Consider the following 20,786-nt stretch of genomic DNA (forward strand, 5'->3'; position numbering starts at 1 on the left):
AGCAGTCTGTATTTTGTCTAGATATAAGGAACAGGCAGTATCTCTCAGAGAGGGTATTTGGAGAGCGTTAGGTGGTCCTTTGTCCACAGCAGTCAGTGAACATCCAGAAGCCCTGTGGCAGAATAAATTTCACCTGACAGCAAGTGGAAGGTGCTGTCACTTCATCAGGGCTGCATCTATGCTTTACAGGCCCTTTGAAGAAGACTGGGTGCTTTAGAGACAACAAAGGAAAAGGGAATGATCAGATGCCACAGACTTATGGTATTTACCACCAGCTTTAACACCAGCTGGCAGAGGCTTGTGACCCAGAAGGGTCCTCCGGGATCACAGATGCCTACACATTACTTGTGTCTCATATCAAATGTCTCTAAATGGCATTAATTATACCTAGTTCTCCTGTAATTAATAATTTCAAACTTATAAAAATAAATTGAATAACAAACAGGCCTATTCATTCTCTGAACCTGTGGGGTCTCCAAAAGCCTTTCATTGTATCCCATTGTGAAATTCTCGTTGAAGAAATGAAGTAACTGCAACTACAAGATGAAATCCTGTTGTTGATTTATGAGATAGGAGAGATGACTGGCATATTTCAGTTAATGGTACAGTATCTCTTAAATGTTGTGCAAGGCTGGAAGTTGCTGTTAAACGACTTGGAAAAGATGATGAGCAGGAAGTAGGAAAATAATTTACATCTGAAAACAAATTTTTGAGATTAAGTAAAACATGTTAGCATGACAATTGATACCCTCAAGTCTTTGGTACAGTTGCAAGTTTTTACAGTCACCTATGCTATCATCAGTTAAAAAAAATAATTCCTAAGCACATTAAGAACATGAAAAAGTATTCAGTCCTGTGTTATTATTTATTACAATACTAAGTTTCCTGATATATGATTTTCTGTTTGTATCTTAATTACAAAAAAAAAAATTTAAAAGTGTGTTGAAGCCCAGTGTGGAGAAACCGCTTACTCAGCAAACTCCATATTTTTCTTAAAAACTACATTTAATCTGTTCTGTAAATGCACTTTATTCTCTCAGAGGATTCCTGCACAGTTGAAATAATTATTTTTTTCTATTATGTGTCTGGTTGTTTGATCTTCAAATTTTGTCCAAGCCCTTATAGTTCTCCCTTTTGATGATGTTTTACAATTTGCACTCCTTTCCACTTACTTCTTGCAGAATATATTCCTATGTTCAAAAGAGGCCCATGGGACTCATGTCTCCTTGAAAGCTGAGCATTTGTCATACTTGTTTGTTGCTGTGTTGTTTCCTGTTCTATTTGAAAATGTGAAATGCTGTTTTCTTAAGTAATTTCTGCCACAATCTAAAGCTTTAGTCCTAACTTAGTGTCCTTTTGAACTCATTTCTTTAAAGCCTCCCTCCCTAAAACTGTACTGCAGTTCCCTTCAGAGCAAAACACCTTGGCTAGTTTTAAACACATCCACGGTCTCCATCTCTAGCAGATAAATCTAGAATCTTGGTGACACTAGAAGTGAGATTTACCTGTCAATGTTTTAGTTTCCGATTAGCACCTAACTGCCTTGATCTCCAGTCGGATTTCCCTTTGGCGACTTCGTTGATGTATTTTTGTCATAAGGCTACTTTTTCTAGCAAACCATGCTGATTTCCCAAATTCAAAAATGAAAGCCAAAACATGTTTCAAAAAATACAGTACTTCAAATATGTTGGCTTTTTTCTTTGTACTCTGGGGTTGTCTAGTTCTCTAAAAAGATAAATACACGTATATAAATACCCACAAAGTCTGGAAGCCAAATAAGCTGGAAGCCCCTGTATGTGTAAAACTTGCATTTCCTATGCTGGAAATTATCATTCTTTCCTCTCGTGGTCCTCCTCCTCATCTAGTAGTTGATCCAGCAGAAAAGGAAACATTGGAGTTTTCTTCTTTTCAGAATGGCACCTCCTTAAAATGAAATGTGGGCAGAGCTTAATCAGCAAACAGTTTTAATCAAGGAAGATTTTCAGAGGGTTAATGTGTATATTTGTGTCTCTATGTATGCATATATACACACACATTTCTTCTTTAGCATGTACTCAACCACTTAGCTCTGTTTGTTGATACTTTCATGAAGGGATCATTCTGGTCAACTAAAATCAAACTGTGCAGGAGGAGAATTGCATGGAAATCATGTTTTTATGTTAGTGGCATCACAGCTAAAAATGGAGGAGACAACTCTTACCAACTAGAGAAGTGAGGCTGGAGGAACATTGCCCTAGTAACGGAGCAGAGTAACTTGATTAATCCACTGAAGACAACATTTTGCTTGAAACACACTGGGATATAGGTCTATGAAAATAGGATAAATCCTGAGGAACACCCCTCAGAGGTGTCCCTCAGTTGCAGATTCTTCTTGATAATGATCACTGATGGAGCCTGCCTTGTGTCTAGCATGTGCCCTATGAGGCTGACACTGTCAGCCTGACCTATCCAAATGAGTGTCAGCCTATTGCCCAACTGCATAAAGAATTAAAACCAGCCTTGTAATTCTCTGTAGCACCAAACACAGAGGCTCTGAGAGGTTAGGTTTGGATTAGTTTGGGATTCCCTGACCTTGTCATGAGGATGAGACTGTGACCAAGTCAAAGTTACTGTGAAGTGTTTCACCTTTTCCTTGTAGTGGGCATGCCAAAAGATAATAAAGGAATCCCGAACTGTAAACTTAAGGTTTATTTAAAAACTAAGATAACAAAATCAGAAAAAGATAACTTTGTGAACAAAGAAAGCACAGAGATAGAGTAAATAAATCACTTCAAATCAAACTTCCTCCCTTGTTGGAGATTTCTTTGTAAGCAGTGTTTGTTCCTTAGTACTGTGACTTTCTGTGGCTTTCTGGATTTGATGGACTTCATGTAGTTCCACAGTGGCCCTAGGGCAGCTTCCCCCTTTCTGTCATATCTGATGCGTAGCTGCTTGGATCTGCTGCTTGCTGAAGCCTCCAAACTCCCCCTAGGTCCAGTGGCTCCCAGGGAAGAGATATCTTCCTGCCCCTCACCTTCAGTAGAGCCCACCTGATCAAAGGGCAACAGCTGTAATATGAAAATAAAAGGGCAATCCTCCCCCAAGCTGCTCCGTCACATAATATAGAGCCCTCTCCCACACTCTCCAGTAAACTGAGTACAAACAAATAGCCCCTCCAGCACAGCTTCCTTCTGAAATAATAGTTTAGATTCTGCCATTGAGATTATTCTGTTACAGCTACATATTCTTACTTTGTTTTTTGGTGATAAAAGCTCAGTGGGGGAAATATAAATATGTTTCAAAAGAGTCTTGATGAGCGAGGGCAGTGAGAAGTATTGCTTGTCTGAGGGACATCAAAATGTGCTTTTAAGTCAGAATGAGAGAGGTTTTCCTGTATGATCCCGTTTTCACTACCTTTGGCCACAACATTCTGAGTAGAAATGCTTTGATTAAGCAAACATTTTTTTTTCCCAATGAGAAAGCATGACATCACTGTCACTTCATCAAGGAATTCACAGAGCTTTCTCCATCCTGCAGATGAAGGAGAGCGCCATGAATGGCACCATTTTAAATAGGAATGATTCTGCCTCAAAGGGCACGGTAAGAATGATAATTTTCAGAGTCACAAAAGCCCCAGGATCCCAAGAGCCACGGAAGCATATTAGAAAAGGTCTGCTCTACTAGTACCACCTGTTTCTGCTGTTGGCTCTAACTTTTCTATGCAGCAAAAACCTTCATGCATGATTTTCTCCTTTGATCATTATCCGAGAAAAACAGGACAGTCCTCTGTGTTATCATTCTCTGTAGGTCACTCACTTCTCACCAGATTCTTCACAGATAACTGTGTTTTTGATTTGACTGTTTTCTGTCCAGTTGAAGCTATTATTGTGACTCTGTTTTTCAGGCTTTGGTGGTCTCTACTGCTCTTTGTCCTGTGCTCTTCCTCAGTAATAATAAGTCTAAATCTGATATACTTTACCTGACCTACACAGGACTAATGGTGATTTTATGCGCAGAGCTGTGGTGTAGGGTCATTTCACTTTTGGTGAATCACATTTTAGCCCCATGGGGTCTGGTATCCAGTGTGGTTTTTTTACAGAGACAGTCTTTTACAGAGTAAGGTTTATACACACACATATTTGACTTTGTCCTGTCGATCATATCTATGCCACATGACAATGAGTGTGGTTGCACTTTTCTACAAGATCCAATATGTAAGTAGATCTTCACTTGTGGCTACAGGGAAGACCAGTGCATGGCAGGGCTTTAAAGTGTCTCCTTGTGCGCAAGCAGGTCTGTGAATGTAGGGATATATATGCATGTGTCTATGAGAGAGAGGATCTGTTTGTAATCACACCTGTCACTGAGGCTGGACTCATATCACCTAACAGCAGCTGCCTGAAAGTCAGGCATCTGATATGAGCAAATCTCCCAGACTCCTAATGTGTGCAAATGCAGGCTCCTCTAGAGCGGGATCCATCCAGTCTTAGACACCCACCTTGGGAAAGAATGTGCTAAGCTTGGCAAGGTGTCTGGAGGGAGCCTGTAAGAGCCCCTTTGACTAAATATTTAGGTAGCTAAAGATAAGTGAGACAAATCCCATCCGCCATTCCTACAGGAAGCTGGGGATGACATTCCTGCCTGGACTGCTTGTTTTTAGCTCTCCTTCTGCCTTTTTTAAATATTTGCAGCTTTTTCACACATATTTTGTGTTGTTGAGGATCCACGACAAGGTGCAGTTGCTACTTCGCGATGTCCAATGACACTGCAGAAATAGTTACGGTTTCCTCTTATAGTAAACCTGAACAGGGAGAGAAAGTCAGATTTAGTTGTGTTCCTGACGTAGCTGGATGCAATGCAGTAACTATCACTTCCATGAAAGACAGAGTGGCACCTGGCCTTGCTGCTAAACTATATTATTGTCAGTGGGATTAGAAGCTGCCTTGTTGGAGTCTCCCTCCCATTCCTTAATTTTCTTCCCCAGACCTCAGCAAAAGTATATGGACTATGCTTTCCCATCCAGAGGCCTTCCCCGTCTTTGGTAGCCTCCATTCAATGGTGTTGACATCACACTCTCTCTTGTCCCAGCCTGGTACATCCTTTTTTTCCCCACTGAACTCCATCTAGTCAGATTCCTCCTTTCCCACCAGAACTACAGCTGTGTCCTCTCTTGCCATCTTGATGTGACATGCCTGTGTTCCCACGTGACTTACAGACTCCCTTTGACTTGTCACAGGGATATGCTAAAGCACCTGAATCTCAAGGAATCAGGTTGCTACAAACTGCAGTCCCTGATCTTGCTTGTATTCCCTGTTATTAGCTCTGGGTTTTGTTTTTTGTTTTGTTTTGTTTTGTTTTTTACTGTTTCCAGATGTTGCATCACAGTGACTTGCTGGAATAAGCTTACATGTCTGTCCTATGTTCCACGTTGTTAATCCACTTCCACTTCCTCTCACTCTTGGAGTATGTGAGACCAAGTAAGTAGTAATGACCTATTGATCGTGACTTAAGATAATGCTAGACAGGAAACAAACAATGATAATACATTAAAATTACATTTTCCTCACCAGAGGTACACAGAAAGCTTAGTGCTAAATAGCCACCACAGACAGTACAGTGTGCATCCAGCCACACAATCTCTTTCCACTGCTTCAGAGGCCAAGTTTTTCCATTTTTATTTAATCTCATCTCTCTTCCTGGGACTTCTTAGGAATAGACTAAATAGAATAATACACCTGTGATACCATTAAAGCTATACATTGTAGTTAGCCAGGTGTGACTTGATACCTGGAGACACTATTCTGATTGTGATGAGGAAGCCTTTTCAGTTTTTATCAAAGCAATGGCTCTCACTAATAAGTGTCTATTCGACTTGCTTGGTCTTTGTTTGTGTGCTAAATCTCTTCAAAACATAAGTCAGCTAGGCAGAGAGCTTGCTCCTTTCCATGGGAACATGCTTGAGGAGAGAAGCTTCCAGATGCAAGACCTCAACCACCCAGATGCATCTTACTGTGAAGGTGTTTGCTACTGTACAGAGGTGCTTGGTGTATCTATGGCTAGCAGTAGATTATAGACCCCCAAAGGCATCTAAGAACATAAGAAGACACAAGTGTAACCCATAAGCCCTTTGGCATATAGGTCAAGCAACCCTAGAAGCAGCCCAATGAGTTTAGATCTCACCAGTTCTTCCTCATTGTCAATGATCACCAGGTCTGAATTCATGTCAGTACATTCTTTACGAGAAGAATTCCAGTCATTTGCTTGCTGTATTTGAAAAAAGAAGTAGCATTTTTCCCCATTTTTTTCCCAGTGTTGGGGGCAGCCTGCAGGAGGGAAGAACAGGTATGGGAAAATCCATGTTCACACTAACAAAAGGATCCCATTACAAAAGAAAGGTAAGAGAGTAAGTTACAGCTGGAAAAGCACTTGTGCGGTCCTGCTTACAATTTTCTCCAGACCACCAGGGATCCCTGCCAGTCTCTGTAGCTATTACAGGCCCAAGAGTCACTAGGCATGAGTCAGAGAAGCAGAATCATGGATAACATCATCCAACCTTTTAAATCCTCGCTCAGGAGACAAAGAGAAATGGTCTGGGCAAAAAACAGCTTTCAGTTTTCATAAGTCGTCTTTGCCTGCTGCAAAGTATGGTAATAGTGATTCTACTGAAAGAAAGAACATTTCTCTCCATTGCCAGGCAGGGTACCAGGAGGAACAGAGACTGGGTCCTGGAAAGGGTGATATGATTCAGGGAGTCAGGGAGTGCATGGTATAGTTTTGATGGTTATGCAGCAGCTCCTGAACAGCAAAAGGGAATTGCACTTAGTTAAAATGCTGAAAATGGAGGGGTATTTGAAAAGTAGTACACACATTGGTCCATCACTACAGTGCTGTGATACCAAAGGGATTGTAATATTCACGTCCATTCACTTAACCGTGGTTCCTCTGCACTATCACGAAAGAGTAATCAGTTATTCTCTCTGAAACAGTAGTGCAGTGCTGACCAAGCACTATTTTTAAAGATGAAAATGTGAAACGTTTCTGGCCTTGAGAGTTCATCCTATGAGTGTACAGGATAAGGTTGTTTATTCCTGAGATGTCAGATTTTTTGTTTGTTTTTCTTCTGAACAAAACCTAGACACACACACATACACCCCGCCTTAAAAAGCAATCTAACAAGTTTCTGGAAACTGTCTTTTGAATGACAGAGGGTTACCTACCGAGTGCCTCTTCATAAGTAGTGGAGAATGTTTTTGAGTCAGGTGGGCTGCTTGCAGTTGGATGGTCTGGAAATAAGAATACAATTTCTGCTTTGAACAGCTGACCATCTTTCCATACACTGTCAAAGCTCTTCTGGACCTCTTTGACCCCCACCATCACCGTATGCAGAATGCCTACTCCTCACCTTTTTGCTCCTCCATTGAAAAAAAAACCCCAAACTGTAGTACCATATCATGGAGCAGTTTTCCAAAGAACCTGACTCTGAAACTTAACAAAAAATGCTCCACACATTTTCAGAGTAGCAGTAAATGTGGTGTACAGTATAGGCATAACTATAGCAATAAGAAATAAGAGCCGTCTTTGAGAGATCAGTGCTCAAGACAACCTGTTCCTGGTTAAGCGTGCTCCCACACAGCTTGGAGCTGCGGCCACTGTCTACTCCTACCCCAAACAACTGGGGTGACCTATTCAGGCAGAGCACACCTGTGCCCCAGCTGGAAACTGATCTAACAGTGTTGCTCCCCTATACCAAAATGAGACAACAGCATTAATTTTAAGTTTTAAAGCATATACCCAGGCTGAAATAGCCTTGATTTTCCTCTTTCTTCTGATACAGTGGTTGTGAGGGATTCGTGCTCCACAGGAGTCTTCTGACTCCGAGAAAAAGGGACTGTGGAGGAAGGCTTACAATTTTATTTTTATTATCTGATGACTGTCCAGACTGCATGAATCTATCACAGAGAAAAAGGAAAAAAAGAGTTTTGAGAGGGTGAAGAAAGTAGCTGAGGCCTCAGATGAATTTATGTTGTTTACTAGACAAGATCATGTGATTTTTATGCATTTTTCATGTCTTCTCAGGGCTTTGGTTTTATCAGTTTAGAAACTTCCTCAAGAGTTTAGATCTTGTTGACAGTATGGAGCTCAGGGATCATTCACAGTTAACAGGCTAAAGGAGGATTATGTTGTTCCAGCTGGCTCCATGTAGCAGTAAGAAAACCTTGATAGTCTCCTGGCTTCTCTGCTTAGAAAACCTCAGCTTTAAAGACACAATTGCCCATGCCATGAATGGGTATTATTAGTTCAACTGAGTGGAAGCTACTAAATCTTCTGTAACAAAGTTTAAGGAGGCATTTTTGAGGTTATTTGGAGTGGAATAATGAAGGGATGAATAATAACAGTAAAGAAACATTAAACTAAAAATTGTAGGAGTAGAATTCCTATGCTTGAAACCAGAATTGATAAATTCCCTTTAAAAAAGATTGTATAAAATGAGAAAAAATATTGAATTAAAGAAAATTTTAAGAAACTTGGACCCGAACGGTATGGAGCATGAAAGAACTAACATCTCTGCAGACTTCATTCTAGAGGCAAACGACAAAAGAAACAGAATATTAAAGGAAGAACTGTGTTTACAAGCAGTAAACTCAAAAATAAGATGAGGGAAAAGAAGTAGAGTGGCAGTTAGATTAGGTGACACCTAATCTCTTCTGGACATTAAAAACTGGTAGTGAAAGGATGGGTTACTAGCCCAAAGCATCCAAACTGCAACTATCAACAAGGAAGGTGGCAATTCTGAGCTCTTACTTTCCTTGGGGTAGAACCACTTCCCTAGTACCTACGCATCCTTACAGATGCAAGACCCTATAGTGCAGTAGGAATGATACCTTGGAAGGGCTTCAGCCCACCAGAATGCAGTCATAACTATGCCAACAAGAAGTAACTGTTGAGTTTCAGAGGTGAGCACCTCTGTTACAGAGAATCCACTTTTGCCTTGTACCCACCTCTGGAAAAAATAAGTTGTTTTATCATAAATGTAACATTTCTTCTTCCAATACATTTTCTATAGCCAAATTTTTATTGACAAAAATCCTTAGGAGCATTTGTGTCCTGATTGAATATCTTATTCTGATAAGATATTCCGTTTTCAGAGAATGCTGCAGAAGTTAATTATTCCCTCAAGAAACAAAGAATACTGGCAAGGTAAAGGTTTTCAGGAAAGGCAATACCTTTCACTAGACACACTTTTGTGTGTTATGAGAAACAACCTGTCCAGCCTTTAACATGTGGGGATTTTTTATATCGATCAACTCCATCTCAGAGAGTTCTTCATAGCCAAAATGAAGTAAATTTTAGCCCTATGACAATCGTGAAGAGAATATAGATTTTTTTGGCTGGCAACTACAAATACCCCTAATGGCTGAAATACCCCCTCAACTGCTACATTAAATGATTCAGTAGAATACTCAACATTGAAATCATTAACAAATATAAGCTTATCTAATACAACATATCACTTCTCCGTGTGCATCTTGTTTCAATTTTATCTATAGACCATCAAGGTTTCAGAAACCCTACTGCCAAAAATGTCCAGAAGGATTTCAAGGACCATCAGAGACTCCAAACTGAGCAGTGACATAAATGAATCTGAATTTTAGTACAAAGGATTAATCAGCTCCTTCCATAAGCCTAGAGCCAGACAGTGAGTGATGAAAGGAAGTAAGTATGAAATAACAGTATTATTTTGGGAAATGATTATACTTCCTTTCCCAGAAGACAGAGCCTCTGGCCAAGTTCCTCTGTTCTGTAATTTTGCTCAGGGTTCCTAGCACCTGAAGGGACCTAGGATTTTCTATACTGTCCTCTCTTTCTCTATAGCATTAGCTCTAATAAATATAATTTTAAATAAGACCTTGCAGAGTCAGGGTGCCTTTTTTTTACTGGCATTGTAATGAGCTGGCATCTCCTGGTGCAAAACAGTTGTCGAACTGCTCTTTTACAAATTGCTGAAGCATGAATTGTAAAAGCCACTACAGACTTCAAAACCACACCGCCTAGGAAGTCCCACTAATCTACATTTCTTTCCTGATAGCAAGCAAGAACTAGACTTGTGGAGCTGTGAGAAAAAAGTTTCACTGTAGCACCTAAAACCAAATGCAGGCAATGTATAATACTGTTTTTACATTTACAATTCACAGCTCAAAGCTGATCAATAAAAGTCTAATTTTGCAGAGACTAAATTGTATGGTTTACCCTGTTCCTTTTAGGGATTAACTTCCACTATATTCATGTAGGAGAAGCTGAGTCTTAGATATCACTATCAAAAAAACCCCAAGGAAATATGTATGTCTGAATATTGGAAAACAAAGGTTCTTAAAGCTCTGGTGTATACAATTACATCCAAACCTGTATACAGAGATACACATGATAAATTACGCATTATATTTTATAGACTATTAAAACAGATAATTGTGGTGGAAATAACGAAGTTAAAGCTGAAGATTGGGAAGCTATAGGAGCAACCACATGTTTGGAAGAGGGGGAAACAGAATTTACTCTTCAGGAAAAGTTCTCAAAAACGTAATATGAAAAATATAAGGACCATTTCATTTTAGAAAATGAAGAAGCTGGATTTTGCATATACCCTGAGCCTGTGGGTGGAAGCTTGAAGTACTGCTTATAAAGATACCCTGAAGTCCCTGATATATAGTAGTACCAAATCACAGAATCACAGAATCACAGAATCAGTCAGGTTGGAAGAGACCTCTGGGATCGTGGAGTCCAACCATTGCCCTGACACCACCATGTCAACTAGACCATGGCACTAAGTGCCATGTCCAGTCTTTTCTTAAACACATCCAGAGGTGGTGACTCCACCACCTCCCTGGGCAGCCCATTCCAATGTCTAATGACCCTTTCTGAAAAGAAATACTTCCTAATGTCCAACCTGAACTTCCCCTGGCGAAGCTTGAGGCTATGTCCTCATGTCCTATTGCTAGTTGCCTGGGAGAAGAGGCCGACTCCCACTCCGCTACAACCTCCCTTCAAGTAGTTGTAGACTGCAATAAGGTCACCTCTGAGCCTCCTCTTCTCCAGGCTAAACAACCCCAGCTCCCTCAGCCATTTCTCATAGGTCAAATACTGGTATTAATACTACCTAACATAATTTTAAAGCATTTATTTCTGTGAAAAATTATAAATAAATGCATACTGGTATGCATTACAAAAATGAACACTGCCCCACTCATTCTCCTGCTGGATGGAAATCAATTTACAACACATAAATGGTGGGTCAAGTTTTTCTCCTGCAGTATGGTCACTTTTGATTCTGAAATCTGCCTGAGAGATTCAGACAGCAGCGTTATTGAAAATAGTTCAAAGACACCGAAAGCTAACAAGGGAACAATGTGTTATTTTCTAATTGGAGCATCTTAACACTGTGAATTTTATGGTGCTTTTGTGATATGCTAATTGGGAACACCAAGGTTTCTTTGCCTTTTACTGAATACCTAGAGCAACAGGGAAAAATAAAACAGAAAAATCAGTTGGAAATCGTATGTTTTTCATGCATATATGCATTTAGATGCATATATCTTGAGGCTGGATATCAGCTCCTGGTTTCAGAAAAGAGCAAAATTTAGTCTATATGAAGGAGCATTTGAAACAAAGTCAGACCTGCCTGTTCTTGGAAAACCACCTCATGAACTGCAGGGCCAATTTTTTACTTACTAGCAGATAAATTTTCTCTCAAGAAAAAAGAAAATAATATGAAACTACTATAAAAATCATTAAAAATTCTGGTCAGGTTCCACTGGGCAAAAATGTTGTCAGTTTCATGAACAGAAATGGGAAATGCTTTCTGGCCTGCAGAGCTCTTGTATGATGGAGCAATATCAAGAGGTGACAGTTTAGTTCATTTAAACAAGCTGTTTGTCAACAACAGTATATTTGGCAAAACAAAATCGTATGGAATACTCATATGAAATTAAAACTTAGAAATAAAACAGTCAAAATGGCAACAGTTTTTGTTTGGAGTACAAGTGAAAACTGTGTGCTATTGAAATTAAAAACTAATTTGATTTATTTTCTCAACTTTGATCTAGATCTCAAGTTTCTTAGGAGTATTTTTTTGGTTCACTGAGGCAGTACTGAACCCAACAATGTAACTATAACTGAAGCCAGACCTGAATCAAAGTCTAATGACTCCTCATTCAAATCCTGATTTAAAGCTCTACTAAATGCTGGTAATTTCACCTTGTTATGTTGTGGGGCTTTTGTTTGTTTGGCTGTTTTTTTAATTTTGCCCTTCTTGTGGTATTTTACATTTTATAAAGGTCAGAACACTATATCAGACACCTGTCCTTTATTCTTTTTCTTGAAAAAGAAAAAACAGTTATCTCCCCCAACCCTATTTTTTAAGTTCCATAGATCAAAGGTTTTGGCATGTCTGCACAAAGAGTTTCTCTATATGCATCTCTGAGTAGGTGGCAAATTCTGTGACTTGAGTGTGATTGATTGTGGAAACCTCTTAAGCTTGCTCAACTATAAAGGATGAAAAGAAACAACCAACCACATCTGAAATTTAAAAATGATCCCGCAAAAATATTCAAAGGAAAGTACCACATGGCTCTATTAAAATCTGTTTTTTTTCTAATGGAGATAAGAATGTTTTCTTTCTAAAAAAATTAATGTCTCTTTTTATGTCATTCAAAGATTGTTATGAACTCTGACACATATGCAGAGATCTAGTACTAGGCTTTCATTTGAGTAAGGTGAAAACAAATTCCTTTAAGTTGTGACTTAGCTACCTCTTTCAAATGAGCTTTTATTATATTTATTTAAAGATTTTTTGGTGTTATGGACATCTTGGTGACATGACACAAGATCATTGTCTTGAAATGTTCTCACAGATAGCAATCATAATACTAATAGGCATTATCTAATGTTGACTTATTTCTTTAAAACATTTGTATAATAAATTATTTATTGTTTGAACATTGCCAGTTTTTTAATTGAATTTTGGCTTTTTTCTTTTGGAATTTTAAGCTTTCAAACCACTAGACTCTTACAGATTTCCTCTTACGGCCATGGTTAGCTAAAAAATACTGTCCTGTACCTTCAAACTCTCCTTCTGTTGCTACTGGTTTTGGATGTCACGACTTAGTTGTCAGTCAGTGGGCGAGATTCACAAATTAATTGCAGTTACGACATTTTAAACAGGACTTACATATGAATATCAGACACACCGCTAAGACCAGTAAGAGGATTATCACAGCAACCAATACAGTGACACGTGTTCTGGAGCAACGGCTTTTACCTACAGATAGAAAAAATAAAGATTAGGGAACAACTGGAAAAGGAGCCCTTTGTCTTCATTCAAAGATGCCCTTTTCAGGCTTATACTGAGACAACTCTTTCAAGTTAGGCAAAGCCCTTCGGTGCTGTCCCTTGAGATGTTTCTTCTTTTGTGATAGATAAGCTGTGGACACATTTTTTTTCCATTACAGACATTCAACCTGAACTCTTCTGCCATTGCCTAGAATACTTTGTTAAATTCTACTGCACTTGATACTAGAGTTAAGTGCTCACTGGGATCCTTATCTGCCCTCTCAAAATACTATTAAAGCAAAACCCAATCAACCTACCAGGTGAAGGTCCTGCCATGTTATACTCCTCAACAAAGCAAATTTTTCAGAGAAGCTGAACTGTGTCCTCTTTCTGTTTTGACTGTTGTTTATGGACTACAGGATTTACTTCAAGGGGATCCTTGTGATATTCGTTGGTCTACCAACTCAGTGGATACTGGCCAGGTGCTATAGAGCACAAGCAGGTCCAAGACGGGACAAATAATAAATTCAGTGGTTGACCGGACTCATCAGACACTGAATTAAAAGGTAAAGGAGAGCTTTCTGTCTCTTCCTGCTTTACGTATCTGCTATTTACTTACCCGTTCTGCTATCTTTGAAGTTTACCGTGTCTGTGTGACAATTAGGACCTGAAAAACAAATTGTGATTTTTACTGATATTACCCCTGCTCTGTAAAGTAAACAGAGGAAGCCATCCTGAATCTTCGTCCTAACTGCAGTCAGTACCTGGTTTGTTCTCTCTGGTAACCTCATTTTCGCACCTACTTGTGCATTACTATTTGCATTACTGAAATGCTAAGAAGCTGCCATATTTAGTATAGTATTACACTAGACTGATTTTAAAGCAGTCTTTGAAAGAAGGTGGCACACAAGAACTCCATGCTGTCAGGTTTTCTGCCTGAGGAGGTTTGGTCAGGAAATGGTTGCACCCTGAAAACATGTTGATTGCACTAATCAACAAATATAGGTGCAAACTATCTACTGATACACTAGTCCAGGTGACTACCAACAAGATTGGGAAGGATGGAGAGAAGCTCTGGTGGCAAGGAAGCTGGTGACCAGAAATCCTAAGGTGGCAATTCAAGAAATGTCCTAGTACCCTATGCAGGACTGGAGGGAGAAATGAAAAGACAGTATTTTAGCATCTGGCTGAGAAGATGGCGTAAGGATTCAGATTTCTGATTCTTCGGGAATTTGGGACACATCTGGTGCAGAGCGTCCAAACACCCTGGAGGAACAGATTTCATCTTAGCTATAAGGGAGTCAAGCTGCTGGACGTGACATCTAGAAGGTTTTATGTAACTTTTAAAATGAATAGGAGCAAGCTGGCAGGGGCTGAATGTTGTAAGTAACTCTTAAAATGAGGAAAGGGGAGATGACACAGGCTAAAGAGCAGTTTAGGGTGATATTACCATCACTTGTGACTTCAAAATCACTGTGTCATCAGGAAAAGGAAAGGTAGAAATAGTCAAGCAGGAAATGCAAAACTGACTGTCATTTAAATAAAGCGTTAAGAAGCAAACGACAGCTATGGAACACCTGCTTCTACACATATACTAGAAGTCTGAAAAATAAGATGGGAAGACCTGGAATGCCCCACTCTAGTCTAAAATACTCAGATATCAGGTACCTGAAAACGGGTGGCTTCTGGAGAACAAGTCTTATGAGGAGCAGCTGAGGGAACTGGAGTTGTTTAGCCTGGAGAAAAGGAGTCTCAGGGAGACCTTATTGCTGTATACAAGGACCTGAAAGGAGGTTGTAGAGAGGAGGGTGCTAGTCTCTTCTCCCAAGTAACAAGCGATAGGATGAGAGGAAATGGCCTCAAGTTGCACCAGCGGAGGTTTAGAATGGATGTTTGGAAAAATTTCTTCACAGAAAGGGTTATTAGGCATTGGAGCAGGCTGCCCAGGGAAGTGGTGGAGTCACCATCCCTGGAGGTATTTAAAAGACGAATAGATGTGGTGCTTAGGGATATTGTTTAGTGGTTGACTTGGTGGTTAGGTTAATGGTTGGACTCAATGATATTAAAGGTCCTTTCCAACCAAGACGATTCTGTGATTCTGCCTTCTGAGATACTCTCAAGTATCAGATAACTGCACAGACCTGGAAGATGTTACACAGGACCTCCAAGAATCTGTGGCCTTCTAGATTTGGATACTGAAGCCAGACTGAATTTCCTGATGCTTCCCAGATGGCTCTGGACACCAGTGGTTAGGTAACTGAACAGCATCCCTGTATGTATATGTATATGTATATGTATATGTATATGTATATGTATATGTATATGGGGAAGTGGTTAAAAGAAAGAGAGTCATAATAGTACTAGACTACATAAGCAAAAACAGAATGCTAATGCATAAAAGAGGGCACTACAGGAAGGTTATTAAAGAGAAGCTGAAAAGGACTGCTAAGAGAGAATTAAATCCATACAGGCAGGCCATATATTATTGAAGGGTAGCATCCTGGCAACACATGGCCAATACAAGACACTGACTAAGAATGATCTGGGAACAGGTAAAAGGAAGTTGACATAGCTATTAGAAACAGATTGTTAACTTTCCAAAGCTGTAGACATCAAATGAAGAACATAGAAAGTATCACAAACCCTGGGAGATTAAAGATTATATATAAAACCCTGCAGTTAGACAGAAAAGAACTTGGGAAGAAAAAGACTTCAAACACGTGTTTTTGAGCACATATATTTCAAACACATCTAGAGAATATACATTGCTGGAGATCTGTAGGCCAGTAGATTGTAGGCTATCCAGGAAGCATTCAGAAGATAAGGCCATGGTAGAGAAGCTAGGTTAATCCCTCGTATCAGGGTTGACTGTAAGAGCTGGGTGGATCTTACATTTCAGGGCAGTTCCTTGTGAGGAGCTGCATAAAATGGAAGACATACGGCCCAAATACAAAAATGGGTACAGTAGCAAATTCCAAGAGACATTAGGTGTGAGATAGCTGGATTACTAACACCATTTTTGCAGTCCCTCTCTTAAAGCTACCTTTCTACCCAGGGACTAGAAGGTAACAAATCTAATGTAAATTAAAAACAAAAAATGTTCTAGAGGACATCTGTGAACTTCAGGCCTGCTGTCCTGACCACGCAGTCACAGAATCATTTAAGTTGGAAGTGACCTTTTCAGATTACCTAGGCTAATTTCTCTGCTCAAGTGGAGTTGGCTAGAGCAGGTTATCCAGGACCATGCACAGTCAGGTTTTGAATATCTCCTAGGATGAAGACTCTACAACTTCACACACTAGGAATTATTCAGAAGGAAAATGAACAAAAATCAGGGATGTTTTGTCTGCCACATGGTTTTATAAATCCATGATTCACCTCTACCTTCATGGTGCATGCAGTTCTACTACCTCTCTTTCAAAAAGCACAGAGGAAAAGGTTCAGAGGAGAGAAGCAGTGAACGCTGATGTAGACTAGGGTTCTGCAGTGCGGAAGAGACATGACTAAGAAGCAGCTATGTCAGAGTTGTATAAAATCCTGAGTGTCACGGAGACCTTGGATAGGGTTTGGCTGCTTTCTGTCTCTTTCAGGGAACATCAGCTGAAACTAATAGGAGGCCAGTCCAGAGTTTAAAAATGCAGCTGTTTCTTCATGTGATGTTAAAAAGAACTGTGGATCCCCTCATCAAAGGATGTTACAGAAATCAGGGCTGTGTATAGAACCAAGGGGAGACTGAGCAAGTTTGTAGAAGAGAAATCCACTGAGGGAACAGAAACACATCTGTCTCAGCAAGTCCCTGAGTAGATGCACGCATGTGAAAGTATTACAGGAAGGTATCATATATACCTACCCTCTTCTTATTCATTTCTAGTTGTTCACTTATGCCCACTGTTGGAGACAGGAGGCTAGGCTAGGTGGTTCCTTGCTGTGGGCCAAAATATCCATGTGTTCCTATACCAGTGAAGCAAACAAGTGTTTAGTGGCATGTAATGCAACAAACCGACTGCCCCCTGCTCTGGATATGTAAAGCGGGCAACTGTGTCTTCCTGTCTCCCATACAGTTTTATATCACTGCATTTTTGGAAAATAAGGAATGGCCTCCTGTCCTCCCATTGTTTAAATCATATCAATTTAGCAGACACCTAAAAACTCACCGGACGATGTATGGCTAGCTGCAGCATTTGTGGCTAGGGATTGCACTTTCACTTCTGCGTATGTAGAACCTAAAACAAGGCAAAAATAACAGAGAACAGAAAAAGCTGAGAAACAACTTAAATGGAACAAAAATGACTGAAATTATGAGAAATGCTACACACATGACAGCAACTGATTTATATGACTGTGTTTAACTATGCCCGAATAATATTTTTGTCCATTGCATTTACACCTTAGAGGACTGGCTGTAGACAGAAACAGATCTGGTTTATCGTCCATGCAGACAATAACAGAGGAGACATGGGCACATGCACACACATTTTAAATCTAAAGAGAAGGGAAGAAAAATGTCTAAGGTTGTTTGATCGTCTTACTCAATTCACATCCGTATGTGAATGGTCAGAAGGGCTACAACATCGAAGAAAATCTGAAAACTGCAGATTATGCTAAATTTGAAGGAGTTACTAGTTAACGCTAAGACAATAAGAAAAGTGAAAACTATTCTAACATCTGCAGATAATAAGTACAAATGAATATGGAAGAAAAGGTGTGGGGAAGAAAGGAAGGGCAGGGACACATAAAAAGGGTGTAGAAAGTAAGATGTTGCAATTTTGTAAAATGTTCCGAGTCATTCTGATATACAGCACTGATCCCCTTTGTTTCTATCAACATATGCCTTCTATGAGTTTAAGTGCATTCTTCTGGCTTATGGAATTAATTTCATTCCTTTGTGAACACTGCATTTGATCCAGTGAATCGACTGTCAAAGAGAAAATAGCAAACTGGAGGAAAAAGAAAAGAAGACAGAAGCCAGCGTATGAGCTCTTTTGTGTCAGATATGTGTAATCACTGGGAAATACTGTGCATAAATTAAGTGAACACATAGAAGAAAAGAATTGATAGAGGTTTTCTGGAAAGGCACAAGCAGAGAAACATAAAAATGTTATTAAAACTGTATAAAAACTGTAAGTAAGAGTACATAGATTAAATTATAAGGAAAATGGAACTTTTAATCAGGTGGCATCTATTGTGGGTGCCTGTCAATTTAGCCATGAAGTAATCTGTCGAAAGAGGTGATAGAAAAACTGTTTCTTGGGACATTAGAAACTCCAGCCATCTGAAAATAGATACCAAGGGATCACACTTCATGCAAAAGACAAACACAGATGGCAAGAAATAGAAACTACTATTTCTGTCAAAGATATAGTAAGATTAAAAAGGAAGGGAAGAAAAAAAAAATGAAACACAGAGACAAAGTGTAGGAAGTCTGTTATTTTAGGATATAATTATATGCAGATGTAGGAAAACCAGTGCAAAAGTTTATGCAATAATTCGTAGTACATTAAAGAAAGATTAAATTAGATTAGAATTTATAAATCAAACTAAATCTGTCCATGAAACATTTTATGTTTGATTTATTAAACAAGTATTTTGTACAGACAAAGCCAGGAGGAAAAAAACCCAAAGCAATGCCTACTATGCTCAGCAAGCAGAAACAGGCTACGTGCGAGACTACTTCAAACAACAGAAACATTAGGCACTCAGTCTCCTGATCGATTGGTTTGCTGCAGAAATCAGTCTGCTGTGTGAGAACACACCTGGTTCAGGACCAAATGGCGTTCAGCTGTGGAATAATCTCCTAAATTAATAGAAACTACTCTTAATATCACACAAGAAACTCTCCCTCACACTTGCACCTTAACAAATGAAAAGTAGACCTTATAACCTCCTTTTTTTATGGTAAAAAACCTACATAGACACCCCACCTCTGCATTTTTCATAGCACTGGACCTCACATTTCCTTTGACCTATTTGGGGCTTCAGTGCTCCACGGCACTCTTTCAAAATATGTGGGAGGGAGGCTGAAGAATACAAAGAAAGCTGACCAATTGACCTACCTTGGACATCAGTGACATCCTGTAGTCTGGGCCTGGTTGATTCAGTCAAGTTCAAGTCAGCATAAATGAGATTTTCTGACATTCTTGCTCCCCCTTCTCCTTTTTTCCTCTCAACGCAGTTTTTAAAATGGTACTCTGGACTGAGGACGACTCATAGGTCCTTCCCCTCTCTAACCTTCAGGAAGAAGTTCTTTCCTCTTTCTGTCATACAGAAACTCATAGTGAGAAGGGAAGCCTACTTCTAATTTATCTTTTGATAGTAGTGTGTTAGATGTAAGGTTGTGACCTTGATGTGGTTACCTTTGTCAGGAAGTGGTTCTGGAATTAGTAGTATTTTGAGTTTTCAAATCTTGACACCTCGCCCCGCGCGCCCCACCCCCCCCCCCCCGCCCCCTCCCCGCCCCCTCCCTGCCCCGTTTTGTATTTTGAAAAGACAAGCTTTGTTACATGAAATGGAAAGCAGCAGAAAAGTACAGAGATTCAGAAGTCAGTCCCAGGAAGCAGAGCGAAGCTCTCAGGGTGGACCCACGACACGTCACGGGGAGCAGCCCTGCGAGTCCAGAAGGCAGTGCTCTCAAAAGCAGACATCTGAAAGCATGACACGTTTGCCACTGGTCCATAGAGAAATGTATTCAACGCTGCTGAAACAGGATCCTGCCACACTTTGGGGCTCTGTCATGTGTCTACAGCTCTTCTAAACCAGAACCGAGCTGACAGTCCTGAGGAACGTGGGTTTTGTGCAGCTCAGAAACATGTTCTTCCCCTCTGTAGGTAACTTCTGATGGCAAATGGGGATTCATAAAGTGGGATTGGTCCAGCCTGTTTTGAGAAGGGTGAAGGGTGCTTAACATGCAAAGGCAGCAACTAGAACAGGTTAGTCTAAACAAGACAAGCCCTAGGCTTTCCAGGTTTTTAATTCCCACATGACTAATCCTTTCATAGAGCAGCAGGTGGCAGCTATGTGGACATTGTGCTGTGAATCATTGTTAGAGGAAATATCCTATCTCATAGCAGCATTTACCAATTGAAAATGCCAGTTTTTGCATTGACGGCAGATGTAATCTGCCAGAAGAAGCCTGATCAACCAGCCTGATCTGCTGGTCAACAGCAGGCTCAATACGAGTCAGCATTGTGCCCTGGCAGCTAAGAGGGCAAACCACGTCCTGGGGTGCATCAAACACAGCATAGCCAGCTGATCAAAAGAGGTGATTAACCCGCTGTATTCAGTATTGGTGCGGACTCACCTCAAATACTGTGTGCAGTTCTGGGCCTGTCGTGGTTTAACCCCAGACGGCAACTAAGCACCACACAGCCACTTGCTCACTGCCTGCTCCAGTGGGATAGGGGAGAGAATTAGAAGGGTAAAAGTGAGAGAATTCGTGGGTTGAGATAAAGACAGTTTAATAGGTAAACAAAAGCTGCGTGTGCAAG

At 40.1% G+C, this 20,786-nt stretch overlaps 1 protein-coding gene across 1 annotated transcript; it reads right to left on the minus strand.

Moving 5' to 3' along the window:
• Positions 1 to 4,656: 4,656 nt before the first annotated feature.
• On the minus strand, positions 4,657 to 19,437 carry LOC137664461 (C-type lectin domain family 5 member A-like). Its single transcript, XM_068402520.1, has 8 exons — positions 19,356 to 19,437; positions 17,457 to 17,525; positions 13,202 to 13,291; positions 7,197 to 7,262; positions 6,406 to 6,486; positions 6,160 to 6,302; positions 5,387 to 5,496; positions 4,657 to 4,780 (listed from the first exon to the last, which is right to left on the minus strand). The coding sequence occupies exons 1-8, from the start codon at positions 19,435 to 19,437 to the stop codon at positions 4,657 to 4,659; spliced, it is 765 nt and encodes a 254-aa protein (XP_068258621.1).
• Between the last annotated feature and the right edge of the window lie 1,349 nt (positions 19,438 to 20,786).

The sequence above is a fragment of the Nyctibius grandis genome, chromosome 5 (assembly GCF_013368605.1).
Source record: "Nyctibius grandis isolate bNycGra1 chromosome 5, bNycGra1.pri, whole genome shotgun sequence".
Taxonomy (NCBI): domain Eukaryota; kingdom Metazoa; phylum Chordata; class Aves; order Nyctibiiformes; family Nyctibiidae; genus Nyctibius; species Nyctibius grandis.